We start from the raw sequence: 17,032 nt of genomic DNA on the forward strand, positions 1-17,032 counted from the left end.
TCAACTCTTTTACTTATTTTAAAAAAATCTTTTTTTTCTTTTTGTTGAGTTTTGAGAACTCTTTATTCTTTCTGAATACAGATTTTCAATCAGATACACATTTCACTGAGATTTTCTCCTAGACTGTGGCTTGTATTTTTATTAATTTAACAGTGTTTTTTGAAGAGCAGAAATGTTCATTTTTCTGAAGTCCATACTGTCAGAGTTTTTATGGGTATGGATGTCTAAGGTAAAAATTTTCTATATTTTCCTGTAAACATTCAGTTATATATATTTTTTTGTCTTTTTTAAGGCCACACTACCCACGGTGTGTGGAGGTTCCCAGGCTAGGGGTCAAATTGGAGCTGTAGCCTCTGGCCTGTGCCACAGCCACAGCAATGCCAGATCCAAGCTACATCTGCAACCTACATCACAACTCACAGCAACACCGGATCCTTAACCCACTGAGCAAGGCCAGGGATCGAACCTGTGTCTCATGGATACTAGTCAGATTCATTTCCACAGAGCCATGATGGGAACTCTGTACATCGATTTAAAAAAAAAATATTATACCATCATCCCTAGAATTAAGTTTACTTGCTCATGTTGTATTATCTTTTATATATATTGTTGAATTCCGTTTGTTAAAACTTTGTGTTAGACTATTTGTGTCTCTGTTTATGAAGATGGTATTGATTTTATCTTATGTCTTGCCTGGTTTTGATATCAGTTAATACTGTCCTCCATTCAGTAGTCTTTCCATTTTGTTGATAGTTTCCTTCACTGACAAAAGCTTTTTAATTTGATGTAGTCCCTTTTAATTTTGCTTTTGTTTCCCTTGTCTGAAGAGACATGCCCCCTAAAATATTACTAAGACTAAGGTCAAAGAGCATATTGGCTGTGTTTTGACAATTTTGAAATTTTCAAAAGCTTTTTCTCCTGGTTTTATGGTTGGGGTCTCACAGTTAAGTCTTTAGTCCATTTTCAATATATTTTTATGTTTGGTGTGAGAATGTAGTCCAGTTTGTTTCTTTTTGTATATAGTTATCCAGTTTTCCCAAGTATTGAAGAGGCTATCTTTTCCCCATTGTATATTCTTGCCTCTTTATCATAGATTAATTGCCTATATAAGTGCAAGTTCATTTGGGGGCTCTCTATTCTGTTCTTTTGATCTGTGTGTCTGTTTTTGTGCCAGTACCATACTACTCTATTTATTTTTTGTCTTTTGTCTTTTTAGGGCCACACCCATGGCATATGGAAATTCCCAGGCTAGGTCCAATTCCCAGAGCTATAGCCTCTGGCCTACACCACAGCCACAGCAACTCAGGATCCAAGACTCGTCTGTTACCTACACCACAGCTCACAGCAATGCCCGGATCCTTTACCCACTGAACAAGGCTAGGGATTGAACCTGCATCCTCGTGGATGCTAGTCAGATTCATTTCTGCTGAGCTATGACGGGAACTCCCTTCTGTTTTGATTATTGTAGCCCTGTAGTATAGTCTGAAATAGGGAACAAGATACCTCCAATTTGTTTTTCTTCTCTTTGTTTTTTTTTCTTTTTTCTTTTCAGGGCTGCACCTGCAGCATATAGAAGTTCCCAGGCTAGGGGTCGAATTGGAGCTTCAGCTGTGGGCCTATGCCACAGCCACAGCAATGCGGGATCTGAGCCATGTCAGTTACCTACCTACACCACAGCTCACAGCAACACTGGATCCTTAAGCCACTGAGTGAGGCCAGGGATCAAACTCACATCCTCATGGATCCTATGGAATTAGTTAACTGCTGAGCCTTGAAGGAAACTCCCTGTTCTTCTTTCTCAAGATTATTTTGGCTATTTGGGGCCTTTTGTATTTCTAGAATTTTAGAATAATTTTTTATAGTTCAGTGAAAACTGCCATTGGTATTTTGATAGGGAATGCACTGAATATGTAGATTGTCTTGGGTAATGTGGTCATTTTAACAGTATTAATTCTTTTAATCCCAGAGCATGGTGCACCTTTCAATTTGTCTGTGTAGTCTTCAGTTTCTCTCATCAGTGTCTTGTATTTTTCTGATAGTGGTTTTTAACCTCCCTTGTTTGATTTATTCCCAATTTTTCCTTTTTGATGTGATTGTAAATGAGACTGTTTTCTTAATTTCTCTTTCTGAGAGTTTGTTGTTAGTGTTTAGAAATACAACCTATTTCTGTTTATTAATTTTACATCCTGCAACTTTACTTACTTCATTGATGAGTTCTAGTAGTTTTTTGGTGGCATCTTTATGATTTTCTATGTATGATATCATGTCATCTGCAATCATAATTTTACTTGTTTCCAATTAGGATTATTTTCATTTCTTTGTCTGATCTGATTGCTATGGCTAAGGACTATGTTGAATGAAAGTGGTGAGACTGGGGATCCTTGTCTTACTCCTAATCTTGGAGGAAATGCTTTCAGTATGATGTAATCTAGGGGCTTTTCATATATGGTCTTTATTATATTTAGGTAGGTCCCCTCTATACCTACTTCATTGGGAGTTTTTGTCATAATGGATGTTGAAATTGTCAAAAGCCTTTTCTGCATCTATTGAGATGATCATATGATTTTTATTCTTCAGTCTGTTAATGTGGTGTATCACATTTAAAGAAATTATTATATTTGATTTACAGTGTTCTGTCAATTACTGCTACACAGCAGAGTGACCCAGTTATACATATATACATTCTTTTTCTCATATTCTCTTCTATCATATTCTGTCACAAGTGGCTGGATATAGTTCCCTGTGCTATACATTAGGACCTCATTGCTTTTCCATTCTAAATATAATAGTATGCATCTACTAACCCCAAACTCTCAGTCTACCCCACTCCCTCTCCTGCTCCATTGGCAACCGCAAGTCTGCTCTCCATGTCTGTGAGTCTGTTTCTATTCTTTAGATAGATTAATCTGTTCCATATTTTAGATTCTGCATATAAGTAATATCATATGGTATTTGTCTTTTTTTTTGACTTAGTATGAGAATCTCTGGTTTTATCCATGTTGCTGCAAATGGCATTATTTTGTTCCTTTTTATGGCAGAGTAGCATTCCATTGTATATATGTATCACGTTTTCTTAATCCATTTCATCTGTTGATGGACATTTAGGTTGTTTCCATATCTTGGCTATTGTGAATAGTGCTGCAGTGAACATAGGGGTGCATATATCTTTTTGAATGAAAGTTTTGTCTGGATATGTGCCCAGGAGTGGGATTGCTGGATCATATGATAGTTCGATAGTTTTCTGAGGAACCTCCATGCTGTTTTCCATAGTGGTTGTACCAATTGACATTCCCAAAAGTGTAGGAGAGTTCCCTTTTCTCCAGCATTTGTTATTTGTAGCCTTATTAATGATGGCCATTCTGACCAGTGTGAGGTAGTACCTTACTGTAGTTTTGATTTGTGTTTCTCAAATTATTAGTGATGTTGGGCATTTTTTCATGTGCCTTTTGGCTATCTTTATGTCTTCTTTGGAGAAATGTCTATTTAGGTCTTCTGCCCATTTTTTAATTGTTTTTTTTTTTCTGTTGAGTTGTATGAATTGTTTGTATATTTTAGAGATTAAGTCCTGTTTGTTCCATCCTTTACAACTATTTTCTCCCATACTGTAGGTTGTCTTTTCTTTTTAAAAATAGTTTTATTTACTGTACAGAAGCTTCTAAGTTTGATTATGTCCCATTGATTTATTTTTGTTTTTATTCCTATTGTCTTGGGAGACTGACCTATGAAAACATTTGTACAGTTGATGTCAGAGATTGTTTTGCCTATTTTCTCTTCTAGTTTGATGGTGTCTTGTCTTATGTTTAAGTATTTAAGCCATTTTTGAGTTTATTTTTTGTATATGGTGTGAGAGTGTATCACATTGATTTACAGATCCTGAACCATCTTTGCATTCTCGGATGAATCCCACTTCTTCATGGTGTATAATCTTCTTAATGTATTGTGGAATTCAGTTTGCTAATATTTTGGTGAGGATTTTTTCCATCTATGTTCATCAGTGATACTGACCCATAATTTTCTTTTCTGCATGTTATCTTTGTCTGAGTTTGGTATCATGTTGATTCTAGCCTCATAGAATAAGTTTGGACATGTACCTTACTCTGCAGTTCTTTGAAATAGTTTGAGAATGATAGGTGTTAACTCTTAAATGTTTGATAGAATTCGTTTGTAAAGATGTTTGAGCTTGGATTTTTGTTGGGAGGTTTTTAAAAATTGTTATTACTGATTCACTTTCATAACTGGTAATTAGTCTATGCATATGTTCTATTTCTTCCTGGTTCCAATTTGGGAGCTCATATGTTTCTAGGAATTTGTCCATTTCTTCTGGGTTGTTCATTTTATTAGCGTATTATTGTTTGTAGTAACCTCTTGTGATCATTTGTGTTTCTACGGTGTCAGTTGTAACTTCTTTTTATTTATCATTAATTTGTGCCGTTTCTCTTTTTTTTCTTGACAAGTTTGACTTAACATTTATCAGTTTTGTTTCTTTTCAACAACCAGCTCATAGTTTCATTGATTTTTTTTTCATTTTTTTTAGCCTCTATTTCATTTATTTCTGCTCAGATCTTTATGTTTTTTTTTTTTTTCACCTAAATTTGGGTTTTGTTAGTTCTTCTAAGTTCCTTTAGGTGTAAGGTTAGGTTGTTTATTTGATATTTTTCTTGTTTTCTGAGGTAGGTTTATATCACTAGAAACATCCCTCTTAGAATTACTTTTGTTCTGTACCACAGATTTTGTGTTGTGTTTTTGTTTTCATTTGCCTCCAGATATTTTTTATTTCTTGTTTGATTTCATCAATAATCCATTGGTGGTTTAGTAGCATATTGTTTAGCCTCCATGGGTTTGTGGGTTTTTCTTTCAGTTTTTTTCCCCTTGTAGTTGACTTCTAATCTCAGTGTTGCAGTCAGAAAAAAGACACTTGATATGATTTCAGTTTTCTTAAAATTTTTTGAGACTTTTTTTTGGGACCTATTATGTGATCTATCCTGGAGAATGTTCCATGGACACTTGATTAGCATGTGTATTCTGTTGCTTTTGATTGGAATGTCTGTATAGATCTATTAAGTGAATCTAGTCTAATATGTCATTTAAGGCCTGTGTTTCCTTATTGATTTCCTTTCTGGGTGATCTGTCCGTTGGTGTAAGTGGGATGTTAAAGTTCCTTACTATTATTGTGTTGCTGTCAATTTCTCCCTTTATGGAGGTTGATATTTACTTTATGTACTTTGGTGTTCCTATGTTGACTGCATGTATATTTACAATATTATCTTTTTGTATATTGATCTCTTTATGATTAAGCAATAATCTTTTTTGTTACTTGTTTTTGTTTAAATCAATTTTGGCTGGTATAAATATTGTTACCCCATTTCTATTTGCATGGAATATCTTTCTCCATCCCCTCATTTTCAGTCAAGTTGAGGAAGATACCCTCTCTTTCTAAGTTGCTGGCAATTTTTATCAAGAATGAATGTTGGATTTTGTCTAATGTGTTTTTACATCTATTGATATGATCATGTGATTTTTCTTTAACCTGGTAAAGTGATGATTTTTGTTTTTTTTAATGATTTTTTTCATTATAGTTGGTTTACAGTGTTCTGTCAATTTTCTATTATACAGCACAGTGACACAGTCACACATACATATATACATTCTTTTTTCTCACATGATCCTCCAGCATGCTCCATCACAAGTGACTAGATATTGTTCCCAGTGCTATACAATAGGATCTCATTCCTTTTCCATTTCAAATGCAATAGTTTGCATCTATTAACCCCAGATTCTCAATCTGTCCCACTCCCTCCCCTTCCCCCTTGCCAACAAGAAGTCTGTTCTCCAAGTCCATGAGTTTCTTTTCTGTGGAAAGGTTCCTTTGTGCCGTATATTAGATTCCAGATATAAGTGATATCATATGGTATTTGTCTTTCTCTTTCTGACTTACTTCACTTAGTATGAGAGTCTCTAGTTCCATCCATGTTGCTACAAATGGCATTATTTTGTTCTTTTTTATGGCAGAGTAGTATTCCATTGTGTATATATACCACATCTTCTTAACCCATTCATCTGTTAATGGACATTTAGGTTGTTTCCATGTCTTGGCTATTGTGAATAGTGCTGCAGTAAACATAGGGGTGCATGTGTCTTTTTTAAGGAAAGTTTTGTCTGGATATATGCCCAAGAGTGGGATTGCTAGGTCATATGGTACTTCTGTATTTAGTTTTCTGAGGTACTCCATATTGTTTTCCATAGTGGTTGTACCAGTTTACATTCCCACCAACAGTGTAGGAAGGTTCCCTTTTCTCCACAGCCCCTCCAGCACTTGTTATTTGTGGACTTATTAATGATGGGCATTCTGACTGGTATGAGGTGGTATCTCATGGTAGTTTTGACTTCCATTTCTCTAATAATCAGGGATGTTGAGCATTTTTTCATGTGCTTGTTGGCCATCTGTGTATCTTCCTTGGAGAAATGTCTATTCAGATCTTTTGCCCATTTTTCCATTGGGTTGTTGGTTTTTTTGCTTTTGAGTTGTATAAGAAGTGATGATTCTTGGATGATCATTGAGCATTGCATACTTGGGATACATCTATCCTGGTCATGGTATATGATTATTTTTATAAATTATTGGATTTGTTTTGCTAATATTTTGTTGAGGATTTTTTTCATTATGTTCGTGTGACATATTGGTCTGTAGCTTTCTTTTCTTTATTAGAAAGTAATTGTCTTTTAGTTCTACTCTCTTTTTTGTGTGTGTGTTTTTCTTTGTTTCAGCACAGCCTGTGGAAGTTCCCAGGCTAGGGATCAAACCCATGCCATGGCAGTGACCCAAGCCACAGTAGTGACAATGCCAGATCCTTAACTGCTAGGCCACCAGGGAACTCCAGTAGTTTTTCTTTCTCATAACATCTTTGTCTGTTTTTTGGTATTAGGGAAATACTGGCCTTATATAATGTGTTAGGAAATATTCCTTTGCTTCTATCTTCTGGAAGCAATAATAGAGAATTGATGTAATTTCTTTTCTAAATATTTGGTAGAATTCACCAATGAAACTATTTGGCCGTAGGGCTTTTTGCTTTGGAAGGTTATAAATAATTGATTCAATTTCACTGGTTTCTTTCATTTTTTTTAATATTAAAGTATAGTTTATTTACAATGTCATGCCAGTTTCTGCTGTGTAGCAAAATGACCCAGTCATATGTATATATACATTGCCTTTCTTATATTATCTTCCATCATGGTCTATCCCAAGAGACTGGATATAGTTCCCTGTGCAATCTCATCAGTTTCTGATTTATCCTCCCTGTTTTTATTTTGCACAAATGGGCAGATACATGCATAATTTCATATATCCTCTTCTTTCTAACATGAATGGTAACATATTATGATCTTTTGTATTTTGCTTTTTATGCTTAATAATATATCTTGGATAGCTCTGTAAAGAGAACTTTCTTGATCAGTTTTCTTTACCACATATTTTCTTTATGGTGTTATTTTATGTGGCAAATTGAAAATCCTTTCTCACTTTCTTACAACACATAAAAGTTTCTATATTAGCCCTACAAGTTCCATTCTCACTTTTTTTTTTTACTCTTAAATGTACATTTTTATGTTTTAAAATGCCCACCATTGACCTTTTTGCTGAAGTTATTCTCATAATATATTGGTTGGATTAAGATCATCCTCTTATTAGATTCCCCAGAAAGTAATCATGTATGCAGAATTATCTGTCTTCAAGTTATGAGCAATGCCTTTTTGAGTTGGGAACTTTTTCTGTATCTCCAATAGGGATGCTCTCTATTATTGAACAACTGTGCTTTTCTCCCTTCTTTTAGGCTTTGGCAAACCATCATTCTACTTTCTAAGAGTTTGACTGCTTTAGATACTTCATATAGGTTGAATCATGCACTGTCTTTTCATGATTATCTTAGTTAACTTAGCTTTATGGGCTTTTGTTTTGTTTTGTTTGTTTTTTGTTTTTTGTCTTTTGTCATTTTAGGGCTGCACCCATGGCATATGGAGGTTCCCAGGCTAGGGGTCTTATCAGAGCTGTAGCCAGCGGCCTACACCAGAGCCATAGCAACGCCAGATCCGAGTTGCGTCTGCAACTTACACCACAGCTAATAGCAATGCTGGATCCTGAGCCCACTGAGCAAAATCAGTGATCAAACCCACAGCCTCATGGTTCCTAGTTGGATTCGTTTCCGCTGCGCCACAGTAGGAACTCCTAGCTCTGTGTTTTTAAGGTTCATCCATGTTGTAGCACGTGGCAGGATTTCTTTTACTATTGAATAATATTCCATTATATGTTTGTGGCACATTTTCTTTATCCATTCATCTGTCAGTAAGTATTTAGGTTGCTTCCATATATTGGCTGTTATAAGTAAATATGCAATAAACATGGGCATGCAAATATCTCTTCCAGATCCTGATTTCTTTTTAATAAATACCCAGAAGTGGAATTGTTGGATCATATGGTAATAAGTCTATTTGTAGTATCTTGAGGAGCCTGCATTGCTGTTTTCCATTATAGCTGCACAATTTTTTATTCCCACCAGTGGGGCACAAGTTTCCAGTTTCTCCACATCCTCACCAACACTTGTTATATTCTGAGTTTGATAGTGGACATGCTCGTGGCTGTGATATCCTTTTATTTTAAATGATTTTTCTCCATTATAGTTGGTTTACAGTGTTCTGTCAATTTCTACTGTATAGCAAAGTGACCCAGTCACACATACATGTACACTTTTTCTCACATTATCCTCCATCATGTTCCATCAAAAGTGCTATACAGGGTGTGATATCTTATTGTGGTTTGTTTTTCATTGACCTGATGATTGGTAGTGTTGACCATCTTTTCATTTGTTATTGGCCATCTTTATGTCTTCTTTGAAGAAATGTCTGTTCAAGTCCTTTGCTCATTTTAAAAATCAGATTGTTTGTTTTCTTGTAAAGTCAAATCTGATTCTTTTGCCTTATAATTTATTTGATTTTTTTCATGTAGCTGTTGAGAATTTTATTTTTGTCATTGAAATCAAATCATTTTATTACTAGGATATATCTTGGGCATAAAAATTCTGGGCTAATAATCCTATTTACCTAATCCTTTCAATGTGTAGATTCAGGTCTTCTATTTCTGGAAGTTTTCTAGGATTGTAGTTCTAAGTATTAGTTCCACTATTTTGTTTTTTCTTTTTTTAGGAGCTTTGATAGTATGAATATTCGTCCTTCTCAGCCTTTCATTTCTGACCTCTTCTTACTTTATGTCATTTTCATACTCTTGGTTGTTTGCTGGACTGTCCTTACTAAGTAAGTATTTGAATCTATTATCTCATGATATCTTGCAGTTCATTCTTTATTTTTGAGGTGGTTTTTTTCTTTTTCCTCCATATATTTTCTGAGTATTGTCAGCAGTCTTTTTCATTCATTTCCCTCCCCTTTCCTTTTGAAATTTTCTGTTCTTAATTTTTGAATTTCTTATTCAGAGTGTTTTTTCATGTCTTCAAATGCTTGAGTATGTTTAACTCTGGGGTGAGACGTTATAATTTTCTTCCACTTCATGGTTATTTTTTTCTGGGTAAAATTTACTTTGGTTGATAGGTGTGGAATTTTGTTTTTTAGTTTTGCTATTACCTCTGTATGGATTTGTTATTTTTTTTCTCTTGTTGATTTTTGTGGTACTAGGATGTTTTACAGATTCTGTTTGATGGTGTTCTGTCAGTATAGCAATGTCCAGATATTTTAGTAGATATTTTATTTTTGTTTGATGGTGATGGTAAGGACTGGGGGCAGTTGTAAAGTCCTCCAGTTTTGTGGTTCTCTTTTGTCTTACAAGAATCTTAAGTTTTTACTCCTTTCTCCTTTTCCCCCGACTACTGAATACTAAAGAATTCTCTTCCTCTTTTGTTTTTTGCCTCCTGCAAAAGCTCCTTCACATTGCTTGTGAAGTCCTTTCTTTGTAGTCACTGTTTGGATACCTGAGTCCTTTTTGTAGACTTTTCAGACTTAGAATTTCCTTCTTCTTCCTTGTAATGATTTTATATTGAGCTCATCACTAGCTTCCCTCTCTAATGTCTCCAAAATTTCCTTCATCAGTCCTGCAGGTGCAGGAATGCGAGATTTCCCACCCTGGGATAGAGTAAGACCCCTTTTAGTTCCCAGTTATTTTGAAGTTCGGATATTCTCTATCTTCAAGTCATGATGGCTGAGGGCATAGTTTCCATGTAGATTCATTTCCATCTTTATTTTTGTGTATTGTTTTTGGGGGAAATATAGGGAGATATTTCCTATGGTTCCACCATTGTCTTTAATTATCCATAAGTCCTACTAATTATGGTTTATTTTCTAAGTGCAGATATTAATGTTATCAAACACTTATCTGTGTGAAAATTCTAAAAAAGGCATAAGAAACATGTTTGAGTCATTAGTAGGGTTAAATGAGGTTGTAAATGTGGGACCCCTTGATGGGATTAGCGCCCTTATAAGAAGACACACCTGGGAATTCCCCCTTTTTTTTCATTTTTTTATTACTCAAATGAATTTATCACATCTGTAGTTGTATAATGATCATAACAATCTGATTTCACAGGATTTCCATCCCACAGCCCAAGCAGATCCCTCCACCTCCCAAACGGTCTCCTCCGGAGACCATAAGTTTTTCAATGTCTGTGAGTCAGCATCTGTTCTGCAAAGAAGTTCCATCTGTCCTTTTTTCAGATTCCACATGTCAGTGAAAGCATTTGATGTTGGTGTCTCATTGTATGACTGACTTCACTTAGCATAGGCCCATCCATGTTGCTAAAAATGCTGGTATTTCGTTCTTTTTGATGGCTCAGTCATATTCCATTGTGTATATGTACCACCTCTTCTGGATCTACTCCTCTGTCAATGGACATTTAGGTTGTTTCCATGTCTTGGCTATTGAAAAGAGTGCTGCAGTGAACATTGGAGTGCATGTGTCTTTGCGAGTCGTGGTTTTCTCTGGATAGATGCCCAGGAGTGGGATTGCTGGATCAAATGGTAGTTCTATGTTTAGTTTTCTGAGGAATCTCCATACTGCTTTCCACAGTGGTTGCACCAATTTACAATTGCACCAACAGTGTACTAGGGTTCCTTTATCTCCACACCCTCTCCAGGGAATTCCCCTTTGACTACACCTAGAGAAGTCATGTGAGCACACAGGAAAGTTTTAGCTATCTACAAGAGAAGAGGCCTCAAAATGAAACTGGCACTTTGATTTTGGACTTCCCAGACTCTATCTAGCATTGTGAAAAAAATAAATTTCTGTTGTTTAAGCCACCCAGTCTGTGGTATTTTGTTGTGGCAGCCCAAATAGACTAAGACACACACACACACACACACACACACTCTCTCTCAAGTACAAGTGGACTCATATATCACTTGTCACAGCTTTTTTTTTTTTTTTTTACAGCTTTGTTTATAGTAGTGACAAAAAATAAGGTGAAAATATATCTTAGTAGGGAACTGGGTAAATAAATTATGACAGAAACATATATTGAAGTAACATCCAGCCTTAAATACAATGTGTATTTTCATTTATTGATGTGAAAAAAATATACAGTATAAGTGAAAACAGTGTATAAAACAGCTAACAAAGTATGCTCCCATTTTATTAAAAATAAGTTTTAAAAATGAATATACTCCAAATGTTGAAAATGGATTTTATTGGATTTAGGATTACAGTTTTAATTTTCTTTTATATATTTTTGTGTTATCTATTTTTCATGTCATTATTTTTATAGTGAAGAAATATTTTAATTTGTAGAAGTTTTATAAACACTGAATATAAATTTGTGTATATGCAGTTTGTCTTTTGAGAAGACATATTTGCTTAATAGGGATTAATTTTCCTGGATATATTTATAAGAAATAAGAGCTGAGGTTTAAAGGCAAAGGACCACCCTAGAATAAGAGACTAATTAGCATAAAGATTGAATACAGTCTTTGGAGTTAGTCAGCTAGGGCTTTATACCTCTAATCTACATGCTCTGTGTGTCACTTCATCTCTCAGTGCTTCAGTTTTATCTGTGAAATAAGCATGAAAGTGATCCCTAGTTCAGAAGATTATTGTTGTTGCAGTGAAATTTTTTTGTTTTGTTTTGTTTTTTTGTTTTTTTTGCCTTTTCTAGGGCTGCATCTGTGGTATATGGTGTTCCCAGGCTAGGGGTCTAATCGGAGCTATAGTTGCCAACCTACACCACAGTCACAACAATGCCAGATCCAAGCCTCATCTGCGACCTACACCACAGCTCACAGCAACACCAGATCCTTAATCCACTGAGCAAGGCCAGGGACTGAACCCATAACTTCATGGTTCCTAGTTGGATTTGTTAACCACTGAGCCACGACAGGAACTCCTTGTTACAGGATGATAATACAGGTCAAACATTTTAACAGTGCCAGGTTTACAATAATAAACAAGAACACATATAGCGCTTACTGCTTTTATTCTGGTCAAGTTTTCTTTTTTTTTTTTTGTCTTTTTAGGGCCGCACCTGAGACATATGGTGGTTCCCAGGATAGGGGTCAAATTGGAGCTACAGCTGCCAGCCTACACCACTGCCACAGCAAGGCCAGATCTGAGCCGTGTCTGCGACCTACACCATAGCTCACAGCAATTTTGGATACTTAAGCCACTGAGCGAAGCCAGGGATGGAACATGCATCCTCATGGATGCTAGTCAGATTTGTTTCTGCTGAGCCATGATGAGAACTCCTCTGGTCAGCTTATTTTATAGTATCATAAACAAAAGTAACTTAAGAAGGCAGTATATGAGATATTTGAAAAGGTTATTCATACATCAGTATTTGTATTCATTAAATGTTTTATTGAGTAAATAATGCTCACTCTCTGGCTAGTGCGGTCTAAATTTTCTTTGGGCATTCAAATCTGCAATTGGAGAAAAAAGTTTAATTATGCTGGAGTATAGGATCTGCCTTAATATTCCTTTATCGTCACAGAAATGTAAAGAAACTGTCTTATAGGCCATAATTTTCAGCATTGAAAATTGCCCATAATACGCTTTTTTTCAAGATCAATTTTTTTTTTTTTTGTCTTTTGTCTTTTTAGGGCCTCACCTGTAGCATATGGAGCCTCCCAGGCTAGGGGTCTAATTGAAGCTGCAGCTGCTGGCCTACACCATAGCCACAGCAGCACCAGATCCAAGCCACGTCTGCAACCTCCACCATGGCTCACAGCAATGCCGGATCCTTAACTCTTGAGTGAGGCCAGGGGTCGAACCTGCAACCTCATGGTTCCTAGTTGGATTCATTTCTGGTGCACCACGATGGGAACTCCAAGGTCAAATTATTTTTAAATTAATGTTTGGGCTTTACAAAAAAGTATGTTAATAAGAAATGATGAACTATAATTACATTCGAACATTGAGGTGGTAAGATTAATGATTTTTTTATATATAATGATTTTTATTTTTTTCCATTATAACTGGTTTACAGTGTTCTATCAGTTTTCTACTGTACAGCAAGGTGACCCAGTTACGCATACATGTTTACATTCTTTTTTCTCACATTATCATGCTACATCATAAGTGACTAGAGACATGGATGGAACTAGAGACTCTCATACTGAGTGAAGTAAGTCAGAAAGAGAAAGACAAATACCATATATCACTTATATCTGGAATCTAATATATGGCACAAATGAGCCTTTCTACAGAAAAGAAAATCATGGACTTGGAGGATAGACGTGTGGTTGCCAAGGGGTAGAGGGAGAGAGTGGGATGGATTGGAAGCCTGGGGTTAATAGATGTAGACTATTGCCTTTGGAATGGATTAACAGTGAAATTCTAATAGTATTTGTATGGGAAATTGTATTTTCTGCAAGGTTATATTTATAGGGTCATTGACCTTTCCTTTCAGAAGAGGTATCAAAGATGCCATCTGAATCACTAAATAAACTCACCTTAAACAGTCATCATTTCATGTGGACATGTTACTCTGGGAACAGACTTTTAGAATACAAACTCCTAAGGGCGGTAAACTAAATTAAATATTCCATGTATATTTTTATTTAGATATAACTGACATTATATTAGTTCCAGACATAAGGGTTTGATATTTGTGTCTGTCATTGGACCTTCATATCCTCAGGTTTTGCATCTGAGAATTTAAACAAATGTGGATCAAAAAATATTGTGGAAAAAATTCCAGAAAGTTCCAGAAAGCAAAACTTGAATTTACATTATGCTGGCAACTGTTTACACAGTGTTTACATTAAGGTATATTAAGTAATCTAGAGATGATTTAAAGCATACAGGGGGATGTGTGTAGGTCATGTGCAAATACTATGCCATTTTATATAACGTACTTGAGCATCCTAGGATTTTGGGTTTTGAGGGGGACCTGGAATCAGTATCTCTTGGATCCTGAGGGACAACTATACTGCAGAATGGTTAGTGCAATGTCTAGTTAATAGTTAACATCCATCAGCATAAATAGTTACACATTTTTTTCTTTTTCTTTTTAAGGCCGTTCCTGCAGCACATGGAAGTTCCCAGGCTAGGAATCAGCTGCAGCTGCCAGCCTACACCACAGCTACAGCAACGCCACATCCAAGCCATGTCTGCCACCTACACCATAGCTCGCGGCAACACAAGATCCTTAACCCACTGAGCAAGTCCAGGGATCTAACCTTTGTCCTCATGAATACTAGTCGGGTTCTTAACCCACTGAGCCACAATAGAAACTCCACAAATTTTTTTTCTTATGATTAAAACTTTTAAAATCTACTCTCTTAGCAATTTTCAGGTGTACAGCACAGTATTCTCCGCTGTAGTCTCTATGTTGTACTTTACATCCCCATGACTTACCTTAGAGCTGGGAGTTTGTAAATTTTAACACCCTTCACCCATTTTGCTTGTCCTTCACTCATAAAATACTGTTTTTAAAAAAATTAAATGGTACTGAAATAAACGTTTCATTTTCTATAAGGACCGTGATTTGGAAACAATATATTTTAACAAGATAGGTTTAAATTTTTTTGGCCGTGCTCACAGCATGTGGAAGTTCCTGGGCCAGGGGTAGACCCGGTGCCATAGCTGTAACCAGAGCCACAGCAGTGACAACACTGTATGCTTAACCCACCAAGCCATGAGGGAACTCCTCATAATGCACTTTTAACACTGAATGTCACTGAATGAAGTCTGTCCTTGGCATATTTAGAACTGTTTTCTAGGCCTTAAACCTGAAACTCTCCTGGGATGATTTCAAGACATCTTGTCTTTCACTTTTTTATTAAAAAGATTTTTATTTTTTTCCATTATAGTTGATTTATAGTGTTCTATCAATTTCTGCTGTACAGCAAAGTGACCCAGTGATACATACTTTTTCTCACATTATCCTCCATCATGTTCCATCACCATGCAACTAGATATACTTCCCTGTGCTATACAGAAGGATCTCATTGCTTATGCACAAGATATCTTGTCCTTTTTTTTTTTTTTTTTTTTTTTTTTGTCTTTTTAGGCCTGCTCCCATGGCATATGGAGGTTCCCAGGCTAGGGGTCGAATCCGAGCTGCAGCTGCTGGCCTACGCCACAGCCACAGCAACGCAGGATCCGAGCCACGTCTGCAACCCACACCACAGTTCACAGCAACTGAGTGAGGCCAGGGATGAAACCTGCATCCTCATGGATGCTAGTCAGCTCCAATATCTTGTCTTTTAAAGGGCTTCCTAATCTTATACTTTGTTTCAAGGCCAGATAGTTACTAAAGCATACTCTTCTTTTCTAGTGAATGGATTAAAACCACATCTACTTTTAGCCATGCCTCTTACCTATTATTCTGTACATTTTTGCTAAGCATCCAAGATTCAATTTAGAAGTATGTTTAACTTAGTTCATTCTTTAATAAAATAAATTTGTATCATACTCTTTCAAAGATTCTATTGAATTTTTAACCATTCTTTTATAACCTTCCCCTAAGGTATTCCCATCTGTCAGCAGCACTTAATTTGGAATAACATGGAACTGGAAGATGATTATTGCTTGAGTGATTACAAGTGAGTGTAATTGCATATTAGCTGTTTTATAGATGCTCAGAATTATGACTTCATATGCTAGTGTTTTGCTTCTGAGTCCTTGAATCATGTCTTTTCTTCTTCTGAATAGTTCTTATCCCTCAATTTCAGTGTAAATCCTAAACTTAAGATGTATTGGCTCAGTACCCCTACCACCTGGTCCTTGTCCTCTGATTTTTTGTTTTACTTTTTCATTATTCATGCCAAGGTATTTATCCCTGTCTTTTTAAGGATCTTCTTCTTATCTTGCCTTCTCTGCTCCTTTCTTTGACTGTTGACCCATTCCCACCTGGCTACATGAAAACTCTTTATTTCCACAAGAGTTTATTGCTCTTTTGTTTTTCCTAAGTGACACTGTGTGTACCAGTGGTTGCAGATACACTATCTAACCTTTTTTCTTGCTCATGTAATTGTTCACTCTGTCCTTAAGAACAAAAAGGTCAGAGGCCATGTGGAATAGCTGGGAGAGCAGTGGGAGTCAGAGATCTTGTAGATCTATTTTTCTGTTGTTTTATTTTATTAAATAGATCTGCTATTTCTAACACTTTGGGTCTTGAACAAGTTTCTTTTCTTCTTAGGGCCTCTTTTTCCTGACATGTGAAATGAAGAGGCTAAACCACATGATTACAGAAGTCCTTTTTCATGCTCTTATTCTGGGATGTTATATCATATTTAAGGCTTATGAAAACATCTTCACTTTTTCATTATTTATACAAGTAAATAAGTTAACATTTTATGTTTATGTGCATTGCTATATCTTTTTTATATTTTAGAGGGTATGCACTATGCTTGATAAGCCAGCACATAATTATGTATATATTTAACACTGAACACATTTTGACTGTTGTGGTTTATTTTTGTGTTAACTGTCCACAGCATTTCAGAAGGTTGTACCTTGAAGCTGGTATTGGCTATGCGTGGTGGACCTATAAATACTAGAAGAGGTAGGCATATGTTAAGATTATATATATTAAAGCAATTTGAC

At 35.8% G+C, this 17,032-nt stretch overlaps 1 protein-coding gene across 4 annotated transcripts in view; it reads left to right on the top strand.

Moving 5' to 3' along the window:
• The window catches only part of ZFAND4 (zinc finger AN1-type containing 4), a 67,738-nt gene that overhangs the window by 18,881 nt on the left and 31,825 nt on the right, over window positions 1–17,032 (top strand). For 3 of the 4 annotated variants that reach the window (NM_001302672.1, XM_021071865.1, XM_013983439.2), the window contains exons 3-4: window positions 15,954–16,029; window positions 16,924–16,991. The exons of the other annotated variant lie outside the window; for it this stretch is intronic. In NM_001302672.1, coding sequence (NP_001289601.1) covers window positions 15,954–16,029; window positions 16,924–16,991 — 144 coding nt within the window. The remainder of the gene's footprint in view (window positions 1–15,953; window positions 16,030–16,923; window positions 16,992–17,032) is intronic. 4 annotated transcript variants of the gene reach the window in all.

This window comes from Sus scrofa, chromosome 14, assembly GCF_000003025.6.
Source record: "Sus scrofa isolate TJ Tabasco breed Duroc chromosome 14, Sscrofa11.1, whole genome shotgun sequence".
Taxonomy (NCBI): domain Eukaryota; kingdom Metazoa; phylum Chordata; class Mammalia; order Artiodactyla; family Suidae; genus Sus; species Sus scrofa.